The sequence below is a fragment of the Crotalus tigris genome, unplaced genomic scaffold (genome assembly GCF_016545835.1).
Source record: "Crotalus tigris isolate CLP2741 ecotype Arizona unplaced genomic scaffold, ASM1654583v1 scf7180000024437.13266115, whole genome shotgun sequence".
Classification (NCBI taxonomy): Eukaryota; Metazoa; Chordata; class Lepidosauria; order Squamata; family Viperidae; genus Crotalus; species Crotalus tigris.
The window spans coordinates 6,321,695-6,339,282 of record NW_024100606.1 but is presented as its reverse complement, the minus strand read 5'-3'; the positions used below and the strand labels follow the sequence as shown (position 1 = coordinate 6,339,282).

At 33.2% G+C, this 17,588-nt stretch overlaps 1 protein-coding gene across 1 annotated transcript; it reads left to right on the top strand.

The window, feature by feature from the left end:
• The first annotated feature begins 16 nt into the window (after positions 1–16).
• RMND5A (required for meiotic nuclear division 5 homolog A) lies at positions 17–16,826 on the top strand. The gene is made up of 9 exons (XM_039331346.1): positions 17–334; positions 2,149–2,291; positions 4,728–4,862; positions 4,982–5,082; positions 7,722–7,888; positions 8,920–9,085; positions 11,279–11,381; positions 12,242–12,396; positions 13,990–16,826. Exons 1-9 carry the CDS (start codon positions 193–195, stop codon positions 14,051–14,053), a joined length of 1,176 nt encoding a protein of 391 aa, XP_039187280.1. The 5' UTR covers positions 17–192; the 3' UTR covers positions 14,054–16,826.
• The last annotated feature ends 762 nt before the right edge of the window (positions 16,827–17,588 follow it).

The following is a 17,588-nucleotide window of genomic DNA, read 5'->3' as shown; positions in this document are numbered from 1 at the left end:
ACGCATCTCCAGTATTTAGCTGGTGGACCTCAGCTGTCCTGCGTGCTGCCTGCAAAAACAACAACTCGCCAACCTGCTTAGTTTTGCTCCTTCGTTCTCTTTCGCGGAGGTCCTCCGTTGAGTGTCCTCCGGCCGAGCCATACGGTCTTGCTTGGTCGGCGGGAGGACAAGAGGGCGCCGGAGGGAAAGACAATGGACCAATGCGTGACGGTGGAGCGCGAGCTAGAGAAGGTGCTTCAGAAGTTCTCGGGCTACGGGCAGCTATGCGAGCGGAGTTTGGAGGAGCTGATCCAGTACGTGGCAGGGCTGCGCCGCGAGATCCTCCAGAGCGAAAGTATGTGCTCCCTTTCTCCTCAAAACTAGTGTTCCGAGTTGCTGTTTCTCCTGAGAATTCCTCTCTGTGCGGGTAGAAATTCAGACGATGAAGCTTGCTCTAAAAAGTCGGCTGTTTCACAAATCGCACACCAGCCTGTGCTCAACAGGGCATTGTAACTCCAGCTTTTTAATGAATGTGTCTATACTATATATAAGGTGTTCATAAGACATGAGGGGGGGAGTTATACATTATTAGAGGAACTCCTTGAAAAAGCTTTTGGACAAAAGAGAAACCCTCACCAAATGTTTCAGCATTTTCTTTATGGGGACTGCTGTAAAGAAATAGGTTCAGGGCTAATTAGGCAAGATAGTAAATTCCTACTCTGGCTGTTTTGTTTTATCCCAGTCGTCTTGTATGTATTGTATTTCCTCATTTTCTCAAGCTTTATAAATGTGTCATCTCTTTCTTTAAATTTGCTTTTAGTCATGAGACCTGCTATGCTTTCAGTGTAACAATTCTGTTCATTTCTTTTTCATTTCTTATCATTTGGTTTAATCAGGTTCATTCTCAGAACATGCATATAAAGATAAACTCTCTTTTACTTCAGTTATACTTCTTTATAGTTGGCTTTAATTTTATATAAGATTCCTCTTTCAAATCCATTGCAGGAGACAGTCTGCCCCTCCCAATGCTGGTCTTTTCCATTGGTTAGAACTGTCTGAAATAGGTTAGAACTATTTAATAGTAAAAGAATACAGTTGTATCTTCCATTTCTCCCCACCCTCAAAAAGGAACAAATCCTCAAAAATACATATGACTGATGTAAAATTAATTGGGCAGGATATGATTCATATATCTTCTGACAATTTCAACATCCCTACACAAATTTTCTTGAAAGGCCAATTTGAGAGAGGTAGGTGATAGTAGAGTCAGCATTTCTACATTCTTAAAATTGTTGGTTAATAAATAGTAGACTTCGTTAGTCCTTCAAGGGTGTGATTGTGTGTGGCCTTTATACTATCAGTAGTAGAGGGTTACTTGATATTACTCACTAGCAGGATTGGGCCCAGGAGCACCTAGTTACTAATTACCAGGCCTATTCCATAAATCTCTTGATTAGGATACATTTGGAACAGCTGTAAGAAGGCTTTTTCCTTAGGCCACTGGTCCATTTAAAGAGACAGTATGGAGAAAACAAAAGCCCAACTTGTGTACGGTATTTGTGGATATGAAGCATTGGGGTACAATGTTGAATACTTTCTAGCAAAAACAGATACCTTATGTATTTAAGCTTATTGAACTGACAAGCTAAACCAAAACTGCAGATGGTTAACTCTTAGGGAAAAAAATCTGCATTGATTATATTATAGTGATTTGCAGGATTGATCCACAGCACCCCAGTCTGGTTGATAACGCTGATTAATGATTTGAAGTGAATTTAGGAAAAGTGCTTAAACGAGATTGTTGTTTCTTAAAATTAGACGTTGAATAGAGTCTTAACATAGTTGTGTTTTTTGCATAGAAAGCTGTGACATGGCTATTTTTTGAAGAACTGAATTTTCAAATACTGTAATTTGTAGTATTAATGGCTAATATGCTTATTATATATTAGATACAGTATATTTAATTTCAGATTATAGGTTTGACCTGTTTTTTTATCTGTAATAATTTTATCTGTAAGTTTCAGATGCTAATTATAGCAATAAAATGTCTTTGTATTCTGTAATCTATTGTTCTATTGTATAGGTCTTTGAAATTAAAGTATGAAGCCTGGGCTTTTGATATTGTTCTAATAATGCAATTAATTTTTAATTTTTCTCTCTTCCATTTAGATCCAGATGAAGATCTATCAGGTACAATATCACTTGTTATGACCCAATGTTGTAAACGAATAAAGGACACAGTTCAGAAATTGGCTTCGGACCATAAGGATATCCACAGTAGTGTTTCTCGTGTTGGGAAAGCAATTGACAAGGTATTAATAGTATTTTAAGCTTCAATTTCAATTCAGTTTAATTTATTGCAGCCCTACACCAGTACAGATAATAAAATAAAATTTAAGACAGAATTAATATATTTTTAAAACAACCTAATATCTATAAGTGAGATCCAGAATATAGCCTATATAAAATTATATGAATACTAAAATTATATTAAATATAACATGTAAAATTACAACAAATAAAAGTATATCCACAAGTAATATCTAAAGTTTAAATGAATTATAGTTACAAAAATGCATTTCAAGATACTGCTCCATCAGGGTTCAACAGATCTTTTCTGCTGGAGTATTTCGTCTATGAGCAGCATCTGGGTGTAGGCCAAATCTGGGCTATCAGAACATGTACTAATCAAAGGTAGTATGAATCTGGTTCAGATGTCTCCATAGAAGAAGCAGTGATGAAGAACATAGAATATTTGTAGCTCAGGATGAACTGAGAGGCCCTTGATGCTCCCTGAGCTTGATTATTTTCTTGCAGATGTTTCATTATCCGATGAAGTGACATCAGTGCTAGAGGGAGTGGGGTTTGTTCTCTGTTTATATCAAAGTGGCTTGCCTGTTAGTGTTGGTGGGGATGTTCTTGGTGGTTCCCGGGATAGATTTTGTTCATTGTTGATGGTCTTTATTTGGTAGTTCCTTCATTGCTTGATTGTTGGTTTAGTATTAATCTTGAGGTTAATTTCTACTTATCTTGGTGTTGGCTATTGGCAATAAGGTGTTTTGGTCTTTTAGCTTTTTGATTGTCCCTTTTGAATGGTATGTAGATGTTGTTTATCTCTATATGCCTATTGATGGCTGATTGGTCTGAATGCCAAGCTTCTAGGGATCCTCTAATATTTTTGAACGTAGCTTGATCTTGGATGCTCAGTTTCCCAATTGAAACTGTAGTGGAAGTCTGTCCATGTGTTGTGCAATTAAAGAGTTTTCATCATATTTTCTGACTGCTAGTTGGTGTTCATGGATGCTGGTCTTCCGCCTATTTGTCTTACATGGTGGCTGTTAACAGTCCTTACACTGTATGGTATAAAGGATTCCTGTTTTTTTTCTTTTGGTGCTACTGAGTCTTTTGGTTTACTTAAGATGTTTTGGATTACTTTAGTTGATTCGTGTGCAAGGTTGATGCCATGTAGTTGTAGTAGATTATTTCTGAAATGTTTTTGATGTATGGCAATATTATCTTTCCACAGTTTGCATTGGTTGTGCTGTAGTAGATTGAGTGGATAGATATTTTTTGATAAAATTATGTGAATATCCATTTCCCTTCCAATAATTTAATTTTTATATTTTAGGGTTTAGTTTAAACTAATAATATTAAAATTACCATGTCAGCCACAGTTCATATAACCTTTGCCCCTATTTGAATTCTTCAAATAGTTTAGTTTTTTTTATTTAGTACTGTCAAAATATAACAAAATTTAACTAATTTTAACTGCAAAATTGAAGAGGGGAGATTATGCACAATCTATTATGATTCATGCTCATTATGGTAATGATTATTTGGCTTAGTGTGATATTTGAACATGGATGCAGTAGCTGGGCTGGTGCTCTCCATATTGGTTTACCCTCACAATGGAATTGGCAACCCTAAACAAGATGCAACCACACTTACTAATACAGTAAATACAATAACTACACTAACTAATACAATAACTAACAATGTTTTGCCTCTCTTACTGCCATTGTTACTTTCTATGTTCATTCTGCTACTTTATCTCCCAGATTTCCTGAGTAAATCAAGGTCATCTTTGGGATCAGTCAACAGGGCTGTTTGGGAGTAATTTCATCAAGAGCCGAGCTTGCATTGCATTGCTCATGACCAATAAGGATTTATTTTGATGAATTTGCCTATTACAGTTTTAGGAAACTCCTCAAGTCATCTTTGAAATTATTGGATCCATAATGTGTTGGGGGCACACCAATTAAATAATATAATCTCATTTGTGATCTGTCTAAGTCAGAGGAGTGGTAGAAATTCATTCTATAACCAGCTCACAAGACAGATTCTATGAGATAAATAGCACTAATATTTTCTTACAAGGTTAAGTAAAAAAAGTACAAGGATCCAAAAAGCATTTTTATATAGTAGAGAAAATGGAAGGTATTTGGAAGCGAGTCCAGTCGTATCCCATGATGAAAACTAGTATCTCCTACTGCAGTTTTCATTTTCTTCTACAATGCCTTACATAAATTAAATGTGAATATAGGAGTTCTTCAACATTTTATTTATGGGGATGGGGAAAATGAGTTTGGAATTATCTGTCTATCTACAGTTTTAAAATATGGTTTGAATGCAGAAGATATGGTAGTTCAGTAATGGATTAAATAGTTTGAAAGTGTTGATATTGGCATCTGAATAAAATCAGAAAAAATTGTTTCTTCTAGACTTAATTATCCTTTTTTACTTCACAGAATTTTGACTCTGACATTAGTAGTGTTGGAATAGATGGATGTTGGCAGGCGGATAGTCAGCGGATTCTGAACGAAGTTATGGTTGAACACTTTTTCCGGCAAGGAATGTTAGACGTAGCTGAGGAGCTTTGTCAGGTAATTGTAGCCAGAATGTGGAGGCAAAATAATTTATTTATCTAATAATCATAGAAAACATTAATGTGAAAAATATCCTGTTAATTAATAGATATGGGCTATAACGTGTTTTTTTTCAGGAGTCTGGACTTTCTATAGACCAAAGTCAAAAGCAACCATTTGTGGAGCTGAACCGAATATTGGAAGCACTTAAAGTTAGAGTTTTGAGACCTGCATTGGAGTGAGTTATTCAGCTGTTTGGAAAATTTTTAGATAAAATCTAAGAGATATTGAAATCTTTTCCTTTAATAAATTTGTGAATGTTGGGATTTAGAGCTAAATAAATGTGTTGAAAATCTCATCTATCCTGCCTTAGCTGAAAGTCATAGCTTGGATAATTCTAATAAGTAGCAGCAGTTGTCTTTATTCAATAGAAAATGGTATTTTCTGAGTAAGTAATCAGTACTGCCAAATAGTACAGTACACTCATGCAATATTAAGCTGAGACCTGCAACTGAGAACTGACTAACTAAAGATAAAATAACAGAATGCCCTTCAAGGTTATGCTCTTTTGGTATTCCCAGTGCCATATATGGTTTCTATATTTGCCCATTGTCTTTGCTTGGTGGAAGCCAGTGGAAAATCATGAGGAGATCCTCGCATAATAACCCACGATCCGTGCTTAACAACAGCAACAGGGAGTGTCAGGATTGCCAGGTTACTGAGCAAGCAATTCCGTGATATATTTTTCATTGCTTAGCAATGAAAGTTCTGGTCTCAATTACCATCATTAGCCAAGGACTACCTGTATAAATGAAAGTCTCTAGAAAGTTATTAAGATAGTTACATCTGCTCTTAAATTTCTAAAAATGTTGGTCCTTATGGAAGCCTGATACTAAGCCACAATTTATTGCAAATTATTAGTTTTCACCTTGTTCCCTAAGTTATCAATTGTGCCATTCCAAATTACTTTTTGTATAGTTGGGTACAATAAGTAGACATATATATAGAAAGAATAGACAAGAGACAAGTGTTTTTGTCTTTTTTCCCCCAAATTTTTCTCTGTGTTAGCAATATACGTAGTCCTTGACTTACGACCACAATTGAACCCAACATTTCTGTTGTTAAGTGAGACATTTGTTAAGTGAATTTTCCACCATTTTATAACCTTTCACACCTCAGTTGTTAAGTGAATCTGGCTTCCCTATTGACTATGTTTGTCAGAAGGTCATAAAAGATGATCACATGATCTCGGGATGCAACAGTGATCATAAATATGAACCCGTTGCCAAGCATCTGAATGTTGATCATATAATCGTGATGCTAGAAAGGACGTAACTGTGAAAAATGGTCATAATTCACTTTTTTCAGTGCCATTATATTTTTGAACAGTCACTAAATGAACTGTTGTAAGTTGAGGACTACTTGTAAATGCCTTTATTTAACAAATAACTATTTTCTAAGAAAACATTCTGACATTCTTTATGATGTAGTAGTTATTTAGCATTTCCCTATAACTGCCATTTCATGTGCCTGAGAGAGTCAAGAAAATCACACATGAGCAAATGTGTAGGAAAACATGAAAGGTATTTAGCTTCCTTCTCTCTTTCTTTGATATTATTAGAAAAACATTTGGAGCCCTTGTAGGTAGTATTCCTACAGTGTTCTGTGCTATTGTCAGTTTTTCCAACTCCAGCTCATTTCTAACTTTAAGAATTCCAAGGATTTCTTAACTCTTCTGCTCTGGAATGGCAAGAATCATGCAACTATTGTTTAGAAATTAATAATTGGTATGGGCAGAGGAATTCATGTTCCTCTCAGCCTTGAAGAAAGAGTTGCACTAGTTATTCTGCTTCTGAATTACCAGTACAATTCTTCCATAGAGACAAGATGAATCAATTCCCTGATCTTCAAACTTCTTTTTAATATAATCTCCAGACTTTCCCAGAGAGAGGTTTCAATATGTGTGGAAAAGAAACTTTTGTTTTGATATCCTCAGGACTCCTGTTGGAAAATATCCAGTAGAACTTCAGCACCCTCCATTTAACCTGAACTGATCCTTGTTTTAATTACAGTTTTGAAATAATAAGCAAGGTTGTAGTGAAATTAGGACAACAGAGATGAATAGAAATTAAGGTCTCTGAATATGATTTCCATTCCAAATCTGTATTGGAACGAGTCCTGCAGGACTCCTGCATTTAAGCATTGTTCCAAATAACAGGGTGTTTTATGGAAGTCTGCTGTAGAAGCTTAATGTTTACTTATTATACATTATCTGTACAAGATACTAATAGTTATTGCATAGTATTAATGTGAAAAAGTTATTTTAACAGCCTTGTAGATAAAACAGCTATTTGTTCAGAAAATATTTGTCAACGTCTTTGCTCGTGTGGAGGTCATCTTAGCACATTATGACCCAGTGAGGAAAATGTCAGCTTCATGCTGTTAATAAAATATCTCTTTTCTAGTTTCCTAGAGGCCATTCATATTTGGCAGAGGACTGTAAGTAAGTAGTTATTAACAAAACAGACATTTCTCTGAAACTCTGACCTGGCTCAAACTGGATGGCAGCATCAAGAACTGTTACATCACAGTTTCAGTGAAGTCCTTTTTGAATTGCAAGTTGCATTGCAAAATATTGGACATTAATTTTGAAATTTCATGTTATAGTCTAAATCCAAGATACCTACATTTGTAGAGAGCAATATTATTCTACTGGTTGGCTTGCTGGAGGTATACTGGTGATATAAGAAACATAGTAAATAATAATATTTTAGTTTTTAGTGACCTTAGGCAAATGTCAAATGGGTAAACCATTATCTTAATTACTAATTTTCCTGTTTTTCTTTTCTTAAAATTAATTATCCCATTATTTCTTAGGTGGGCTGTTTCAAACAGAGAAATGCTTATGACACAGAATAGTTCCTTAGAGTTTAAGCTGCATAGATTATATTTTATTAGTTTATTAATGGGTGGAACTGCAAATCAGAGAGAAGCACTGCAGTATGCAAAAAATTTTCAACCTTTTGCTCTCAATCATCAGAAAGGTAAGCAATATGAAATACTATATGCTAGATACCACACAACATTTCAAGTTAAAAGCTGTATATATTGCGTTCTCTACAGATATTTTATTGCCCTAAATAGTTTTGTTGCCTGTTTACAGTTTTTTAATTTATTAAGTGTATTGAAAAATATTAGTGGATTTTATCAGAGCACATCTAATTATGAAAACTTTTTTTAGTATGCTTTCTCTCAAGGATATTTTTTTGGTCTATGAATCTGAGAGCTGGTTTAGTCAATCGGTGGAAATTTTACTGGCCCATTCATTTTCTTTTTGGAAGAAATCTTTTCTCACTATCAAATTATAATACTATTTTTTCATTCCTATCCATTCTTGAAAATATTTTGTTTTTCAGCAAAACGGAGGGCTGCTCTTGATGAAACAAATGCAAAACCACATTTGTGCATCACTTAGATTCATTTAAAAATTAAACAACTGTTCATATATATCACTAAATAGAACTACCAGTTTTTAAAGTGATTGTTTTTTTATGTAACTAAATATTTCTGTGGCCAGCATTTTTGAATAACCCTGTCTTTGAGAAATTTTGTTGCATTTATTCACTTTCAGATTGTGCATCCAAACATCAGTCTGAAAAATAATGGTGTTAAAAAAACATTCTTGAAATGTTCTCATTGTCTGCCCAATGTCTGGTACAGGTATAAGAGAAAACAGAGTCCAATAACATTTTATTTGGGCTAGCTAGAGAGTTCTAAAGGTACAAATCTTGATTATAATTATAGGCATAATTAAGCTACATAAAAGCACACTTCTGTTTTTCTTTCTAGAGTGCCATATAGGGGAGATTAAAAAAACAACATAAGAATTTTGAGTGCAAAATGAAAAAGAATACATCTCCAAAAATTATCAATCATTGAAAAAGTCAAATAATGAGATATTGTTAGTGAATTGTCAAGTTTACGTGTTCAATATATATTAGTTTTTAGAATAAAGAAATATAATAATATATGTCCATTATAACATAATTAAATTACATTTTTTTACCTTTTGCAGATATTCAAATTTTGATGGGAAGTCTAGTATACCTGAGGCAAGGAATTGAAAATTCTCCATATGTCCATTTACTAGATGCAAATCAGTGGGCAGATATCTGTGATATTTTTACAAGGGATGCTTGTGCATTATTGGGACTCTCAATTGAATCACCTCTTAGTGTTAGGTATGGCTTCTTTCACGTTACATGCATTTTCAAGTTGAATTATTTACCTATTTCCCTTTTTAACAAAATTCTATAAAACCCAATTCCAAATTTATTACAAAAAATAAAATCCAACTCTCTAGTTAAAACTACGAATTAGCATAAACAGTATTAAAATCTTAAAATCCTGACTAAAAAAATATTTATTTTGAACCCTTTCTAAATTGAATAAAAGGTAGGATTAGCCTTATCTTCAAGTACAGATAATTCCATATCAGAATTAAAGCTTATAGACAATTGTAGTTTTGATAGAATCTGAAAAATATCACATGCTATGTGGATGCTGTGACAATCTTTCAAAGTTTACTTAATTCTAATTAACTTCACCATTTCAAACAATATAGAACAGTGGTTCTCAACCTTTCTAATGCTGTGACCCCATAATACAGTTCCCCATGTTGTGGTGACCCCCAACCACTTATACATCACTGGGTGCCAGGGGCGTGGCCAAAGAAAAGGGAAAAATGGCGGACAGCCTTGTTTGGCGACCCCCGTGAAATGGTCGTTCAAACCCAAATGGGGTCCCGACCCACAGGTTGAGAACCATTGATATAGAATATGTGGCTTTCTAAGAGTTAATTGCTGGGTTAACAAAAATTGTGAAATAAGTTGATATATGTATTTTTTAAAATCAATCTTAGTCAAGTGGTTGCTTTTCTGCCTGATCTGCTTCAGAGAACTGTTTATGGTTTGAAATAGTTGCAAACTGTTTGTGGAACTCCCTGGAAAAGACTACCTTTTGCTTGGATTTGTGAGATTTCATAAACAGGCTGCATTTTGTGAAACTGAAAGAGTTGAAGAGTTGGGTAATGTTGCCATCAAGTGTTGTTTTGATACCTTCCTGTCCCATCCTAGAGAAGAGTAGTATGGTGTGCTTTAAGCAAATTTGTTAAGAGAAAGTTGTGACTATGTATTAGGCTGTATTCTAAGTTATCCTTTGCTATATTATTTTTAGTTTTGACTTAATTCTGGCCAATCATGAAAATGAAGTTGTATAGTATTTAGACCAGCAATGTATACATTTTCAAAGCTATTTCCATAAGATGCATTCTGCTTTTAAAGTAAAATTGATTTTGACTATATTTGAATAAATTATTGTTCCACAATGGTAACTTTGTACACAAAAGATAGCATAATGAATGCATGATGTTATTTTCATTCTATTTTAAATGAATATCTATAACCTTTGTTCTAGTAAGGGTCTTACATTATTTGGCAACACTGATAACATTCTTAATATAATTTAGAATATATTATTATATTTACTCAAAAAGAAGGTTATTGTGAATATAGGATTACTCTCACCAAAAAAAAAAAAGTAGATAAATTAGTACAGACAACTGTGTACTGCTAAAGGATTCTATTCTATTGTTATTGTCAGGCTTGCCAAATCCACATGAAAGTAAACCTGAAGATTATCTTCCCCCAAGCAATAAATACATGCATATCATATATTTCTTTTAATACTTATCAGTGATCACACCCCTGAAGCAGGGAAGGGGTCAGATAGTAATGATAATAAAACAACAACAATAATATAATTAAAATTACTTGCCTATAAACTAAGATACACCAGTTATAAAATGCATTGAACCACAACCATTTCATATCAACAATTGCCTCTCACACAGACTGTTTTTTCTCATTGTACTCACAAATACGGTACATAAGCATAGATTCCCTTCCCTCCTTTTATAGAAATAAAAAAACAAAAGTTTGGAAAAGAGATAAGAGGAAAGAATAGTTGCCCTAATAGGAGAAGAAGGAAAAGGAGGGGAGGCAAACTGAATGGAACTGAGGTAAAAGAAAGAAGTACCTGTACAGAAAAGAAAGAAAAATAAAAAAAATGCATGTTATAAAATAATTACATTCATCCTGCCAATCACTCCTTTCAAGCAACTGCTGATCCTCAACTCATTCTCAAACTCATTCAGACTCCTTAACACTAAGGTCTGCATAATTTATTCTTCCATTCATTGTGCCAGCATCTTTCTCATCAAATGTAAGATAATCCCCCTACCCCACATCCAATTCATGGCTAATGGGAGGGGGGAGAGAATCTTTCTTTTGGGTAAACACAATGCTTAGTAAATGTGCTATTGCGAGGAAAGTTTCATAATATTAAACTTTAAGGTGATATTTTGCTTTCTTCAGCTTTTCAGCAGGTTGCGTAGCATTGCCAGCTCTAATTAATATAAAAGCTGTGATAGAACAAAGACAGTGCACTGGTGTTTGGAATCAGAAAGATGAATTACCAGTGAGTAATTTTTTTGTATCCCAATAGGTAATTTCTTAACTGGAATAGGAATTATTTCCATAATGTAAATATTTGGATTAGAGTTTTGCACAAATCACATTGTAACTTGAATTTTATTTCTCTTAAGAATGTCCCCATATCGGAATACTTTAGCAAAATATACTTTAGAATAATGAATATTTCATTTTTTATTATGTAATGCGATCAATTTAATTTACAGGCAAGCAACATCTGTATTTGTTTGATGATAGCAATAAGTGGTTCTAGCATACTGGTACAATTATTTTTTTGAGAAAACACACATGGGAGAAGATCGCAGATCGTAGTCATTTAACAGGAGGATCCATATTGCTGGAACACCTTGTTCAAAAGGCATCTTAATTAGTCATATTTATTTGTAAATTACTTATTTAAAAATTTCAGTGATTAAGAATTAAATGTTTTATAGCCCACAAATTATGTTTGATACTTATTTTATGGATATTAAATAAAGGAATCCAGGTAAACCAAGTAGGCATGCAGTTGCTTCAACTGCTAAATTATAGTATATAATTTATATTAATCTCGGAAAAGAAAATCAATATAGTCATTGCCTTTTCAAGCAGTCACAACATTACTTGGAAAATGCCATTTCGTAGCAAGGAGAAAACAAGGGATGCTATCCATGTCCATCATCATGAGGCTTTTAACTTTCCTATGAATTGCCTGCAAAACCTATGGGAAGTGGAAAGCAGTTGAAGCATTTCCAATCAATTATGATCCTTTTCAATCAATTATACTTTCCAATCAATATGTCTGGAGTGATATGATATAAATCATTGAACTGAAACAGTTAATGACTGCATCTTTGTTTTGTAAAGATTGAAGTGGACCTTGGCAAAAAGTGCTGGTATCATTCAATATTTGCTTGCCCCATCCTTCGTCAACAAACAACAGATAATAACCCACCCATGAAGCTGGTTTGTGGTCATATTATATCAAGAGATGCTCTGAATAAAATGTTTAATGGCAGCAAGTAAGTCAAAATTTAATTCACAGAGAAAATTGAATTAGTTTTTAACATATAATTGGAAATGAGCGTGAATTATAATAACAAATATTGGCAAAAGACAAAAAGTAAGAGATCTTTTAAAACCATCTATTACAGCAGCATGTCCATAAATTGAGTTGCTATTTGATTTTATAGGAACATGCCTAGTGTTCTGTAAACATCTGATATTTTAAATCAATTTTCCCCAAACTGGTTTCCTCCTTTGTATTAATTATAGCATCTGATACGCTATAGCTAACATTTCAACATCTGAAAGATTTCTAGTTGGAAATATGTTCCAAGTAAAATAAAATAGAGTACAAAGTATTCAAGTGAATTATGATTTCTGTCTTTAGATGTAGGGAGATTGTTTGACACAGAATAACCTTGGCTTCTAACCAGAAGTGGAATTGCTTGTAGCACATTCTCAGAGTGCAAAGAAGCAGTAAATTAAGTAATTTTCTTTTACTTCTTGGAGGGATTCATTCATCTAGATACTCTTTACTAAATAGTTGGCTTGATAATATGGATAGAATAGCAATAGTGCTAAATGAAGAAAGAAATTGACTCCTTTTTCTTTTTTAGTCTTTTTATCTTCTTTTATGTTGTAGTGCAGAAAAGGTAGCTGAAGTGTTCATTTTTTTAAAGTTGAGATTTTTGAAAAAGTATATTCCCCTTTAAGGAATTGGATCATATGCCCATTGAGCCTAGTATGATCTATATTGACTGATAAATCTGGAATGGTTTAGGATAGATACATACTATAATATAACAGTGGACATGATGTTTTAAGCTCTAAGGCAACCCAATATAAAAATTTCACCTCCACATCTTTCTTTCACATCATGGGTTAAATGCCTTTCTCATTACTGCAGCAGGAAATGAAAACAAAAGCATTTTTAATTACTTTGATAATTTCTAGTGCATAATTGTTTTCTCAGAGGACTTGAGAGTGACTTAGTCTTTCATCATTTATAATAGTAGGGACTAGTAGTATCATGAAACTGATTTAAAGGGAAAATAACTCTTCCCTCCCAAAAAATTAGGAGCCAAAAGTTTAAAAGTCTTTTAGAATGTGATAAAAGTGATATTTAGTATTTAAAATGGTCCAGAAAATGTATTTAATGAAACTGTTGTACCAATAGGTCTTACATGATCCTGACAGTTGATTCAAATCAAGATTTTAGTGCTGCTTTTGGCCAGAAGATGTCTCTATATACTTATCAAAGTCTCACTTTCTCATTTTTACAGCAATCCTAAATTCATCATCCTACCTCATTATTGATTTGGGTAGAAGGTTTTACATCTACTTAAGAGATCTATTTAAAATCTCTTAAATAGACATGGTAGGAGTTGTATTTGGTGGGTTTTTTTTCTTTCTCAATTTTAACCTTGATTTTTATTGTAAATCTTGGTCTCTAATTCTTTGACTTTTTTGTTTCAGTATTTTTGAATCACAAATCAAATGTTGAAGTGAGATAGGAAATGTCAAGTATTAGTTATTTAAATATATTATCTTCAAATGTGGCTATTTACATGGCATTTTGTGGCTAACTTTAATATTTTCTTTATTCTTAGATTAAAATGTCCTTATTGTCCTATGGAGCAGAGCCCTGGGGATGCCAAACAGATATTCTTCTAAGGACACAAATTATTATATGTGTGTGATCTGGAACACTAAAACAGGCAAATGTTCCATTTTATGCTGTACATACGAAGGAGAATTTTTGTGTTTTATATAAGTCCGATGCTCCAGAAATTTTTGCCAACATTTATTGCAGATGTACAGTTTGGAAAAGCTCCAGATGTAATTTCTGTTATAGGGCTTTTACTGTAAGCTTGGTCATGATATCTGATCAAGATACTACACCAGCAGTCATTCAATGCAGATTTTTTTGTACTTAATTCAATGGTGACTTTGCTTTATAAAGTAGATACCAGTCACCATATAATTCTCATATTTGTCCTGCTGTTATCATTCTGATTATTGTCACCATAAAGAATGTGAAGGAACTTTTTTTTCATTAGCATGTAAATAATTAAGAGAGGATTTCAGGAAAAAAGTTTAAAAATTGAATAGCGGATACATTTGTATTTCTCTTATTATTTTTCCAAGTCAGAACTCTGACATATTCAGAGGTTTTTTTTTCTCCTGTTGGAATATTTTTCCCAGCTTTTAAATTCCACCTGAATTCAACTTAAATGTGCTTATATATAAATTGCACAATATTTACATAAATATAACAGATTTACAGTCATTTCTGATTTAGAAAAATAGCAAATGAATAAGGTTTCCTACACTTATGAATTCATTTCAGTTGTTTTCATAAGCAAGAGTTCTTTGGGTAGCTGAGAGTATTCAATACTGCAGAGCTCTAGAGTGGAAAGTTTTTCCAGCTAATACTTGTTCTTCAGGTTTTTTTAGTTATACTGTAATTTAAGGTTTGATTTCAAGATCAATGTCTTGTTGGTGTACAGTTTACTGGACATGATTGTTACATTATTTATGAAGTTATCAGAACCAAATGCACTGTTACTAATGTTCATTGTTAAAAAGGGGAATAGAAAGTGTTTCACTAGTCTTTTCATCCCAGGATTGGATGAAATATGTCCTCTGTTGTTAAGAGCGTTGTGCCAGTGACCATGTTCCCTTTAATATCATGATAATATCATTTTATTCTTAAATTTATTATACTGGTGACAGAGACTTTAAGCTGGATTTGATCACCATTCTCCCTACCTGGAGAATCTTGAGTATCATAGTCAGGAAGAAGAAACATTAGTAGATTCTAATATCCAAAGTCTTGCCAATTTGCAATGGACTGGATTCTCTGGGAAAAGCTAGGATAGCTAAAGGATTATGCATTTGTACTATAAATAATATCCAAAGTGAATATATACTTATAAATTTGATGCGTGTTATAGCAAATGTCATGTGTGCATTCAATGCACTGTCTTACAATAAAGCAAAGGAGCTACTTGATATTTATTGCTGCCAAGACTCCATCTTTCTATGGCTGGATACTAAAATAATTAAATATACTGGCTCAGTGCATTACACAGAAAAATGTTCATAAAGGTTTTAGATGCTCTGATAATTGGTCATAGTCCCTAAGAATATACCAATGCAACCTGACACTATTGTTCAAATAGAAAAAAAGAAGTAAAACTGTACACTGTATACTCTGAGTTACTTCTATAACGTGCTTCTATAGAAATTTAATAAAGATAATGAGAAACAAGTAAAAGTGTTTTCTGTTCAGGTTCAAATCTCAGTGAAGTTGCTTTTATTGTAATAAGAGAACTGCACATATGTGAGTCAAATATATTCTCAGTGACGTAAGAAAATGTAAATGTAGCAGTATAATACACAACTGTATTCAAGGGGAACATTTATAATGTAAGGATATTTGCAGACATATAAATAATTTCATGTACATGGGCGATCAATCTCAATGAGTATTGGGGTTTTGTAAATGTTTGGCAAAAAATTCTGTTTTCTTTTTTAATCCAATAAACTATCTTATACTTAAGGATTGATATTTTCATACCAAAATATAAGGATTGATATTATTTTAATGGACTCCAAAATGAAAGTGGAGTCTATCCTTCCTCAGATCACTGGGGAATGTATTAGTTCCTAGCCATTTCATTCTGGGAGGGATGGCTGCATTGTTTTTAAATCCAGAGATTGGAGTTATACTCTACCAGTTGTGCGATGGAGTGGCAGGGTAAATATGAACTATGATGTTCTACACGTTTTAGAATTCATGGATATGTATGAATTATTTTTGAGCCTTTTCATTAATCTTATGGTTTAGAAATGCTTTGGTTTTATTTTTCTTGAAAACAGTTCACTATAAACAGATATAGTTTATTTTAGCAAACATTTCCCAATTACTTTGATCCAAACTACAGCCCATCTTGCCTTTGAGACCTTCATTGATATGACTGAGATGTGAGAAAACCAGTGTATAGAGATAGATTCTTTGGGGAGTGACAATAAAAATAATGCATATAAACATGTTTCATGGTTATAATATGTTTGTGAGTTGTGTGCTAGCTCAGTATTTCTCAATCTCAGCAATTTGTGTGGACTTCAACTTCTACAATTTTGTAGCTAGTATGTTGGTTGGGAATTGTAGTAATTGATATTGAAAAGTTGTTGATATTGAAAAACACTGTGCTAGATTATCATACTGCAAATACATTTATTCTCTTTCAGTACACTTGAGCTGAGGCTCAGTTTTGATAGCTTCCTGCTGGTAGGGCATGGTCAATAGGTAGAACTCTACTGGGCTTATTATGCTGACAAATAATGTATTATGTTACATGGTTACTGTAATGAGAACAAAATGTTTGCTAAATATATTTTCCTTGATTTTATTGCCTCAATAAAATTTCTATGAAAACAACAATAGATGCTTGGAACTGATAGCATCTGACGTGAAAGTTATTACAGTCCTTATATTTTAGATATCAAACAATTTCATGTGAACTATTGAAGTTGGTTAGCAAAATGAGCTTTCTATATGAAAATTGTTTTGATACATTGCTTCCATGTGTGTGTCTGCTTTTCATTTCTGGCTTGTTCTTTCAGGTAATTGAGTATACAAATATCAGATTTTTGTTTTTTTTATTCGATATTACTTCTTTTCATAAGTTCCTTCCACAGTATTTAGTTTGAAATTACTTTGCTATTTTCCTTTCTTCAAGAATATTATCTAAACCAGTGTTTTTCAACCTTGCCAACTTTAAGATGTCCACTCATCTTAAACTTGCCAAGATTGAGGAACATTGATTTAAACTATATTCTCATCCAGGAATGTATATCCTGTAGTTTCCTTGTGCTTCTGGGGTTTTATTTATTTGTTTTGGTGTGTTTTTTTTTTTAGTAGATTACAAGAAATTTATTTGTTGGAGTAATCAGGGTGGCAGTGGCAACATGAGCTCTTATCAATCAGGCAAATGAATCTGTAAGAGCTCAATGCACATTCTGTAAACTCTTGCATAATATTTTATCCCATTGTTTTTTAATCAATACTACTGTTACTTTTTGATTCTACTGTTCATGGAATGGTATAGTTTTCTAATATCATTAAAATACGCTTTTATAACACCAACATTTCATAATGTTAATTTAAAAATCGCATTTAACATGTTTTAAAAACTTTTAC

Coding starts and splice junctions, on each gene's coding strand:
- RMND5A (XM_039331346.1), top strand. CDS start 193: ATGGACCAATGCGTGACGGTGGAGCGCGAGCTAGAGAAGGTGCTTCAG. Junction 11,382..12,241: donor ATCAGAAAGATGAATTACCA/GTGAGTAATTTT, acceptor TGTTTTGTAAAG/ATTGAAGTGGACCTTGGCAA. Junction 12,397..13,989: donor AAAATGTTTAATGGCAGCAA/GTAAGTCAAAAT, acceptor CTTTATTCTTAG/ATTAAAATGTCCTTATTGTC.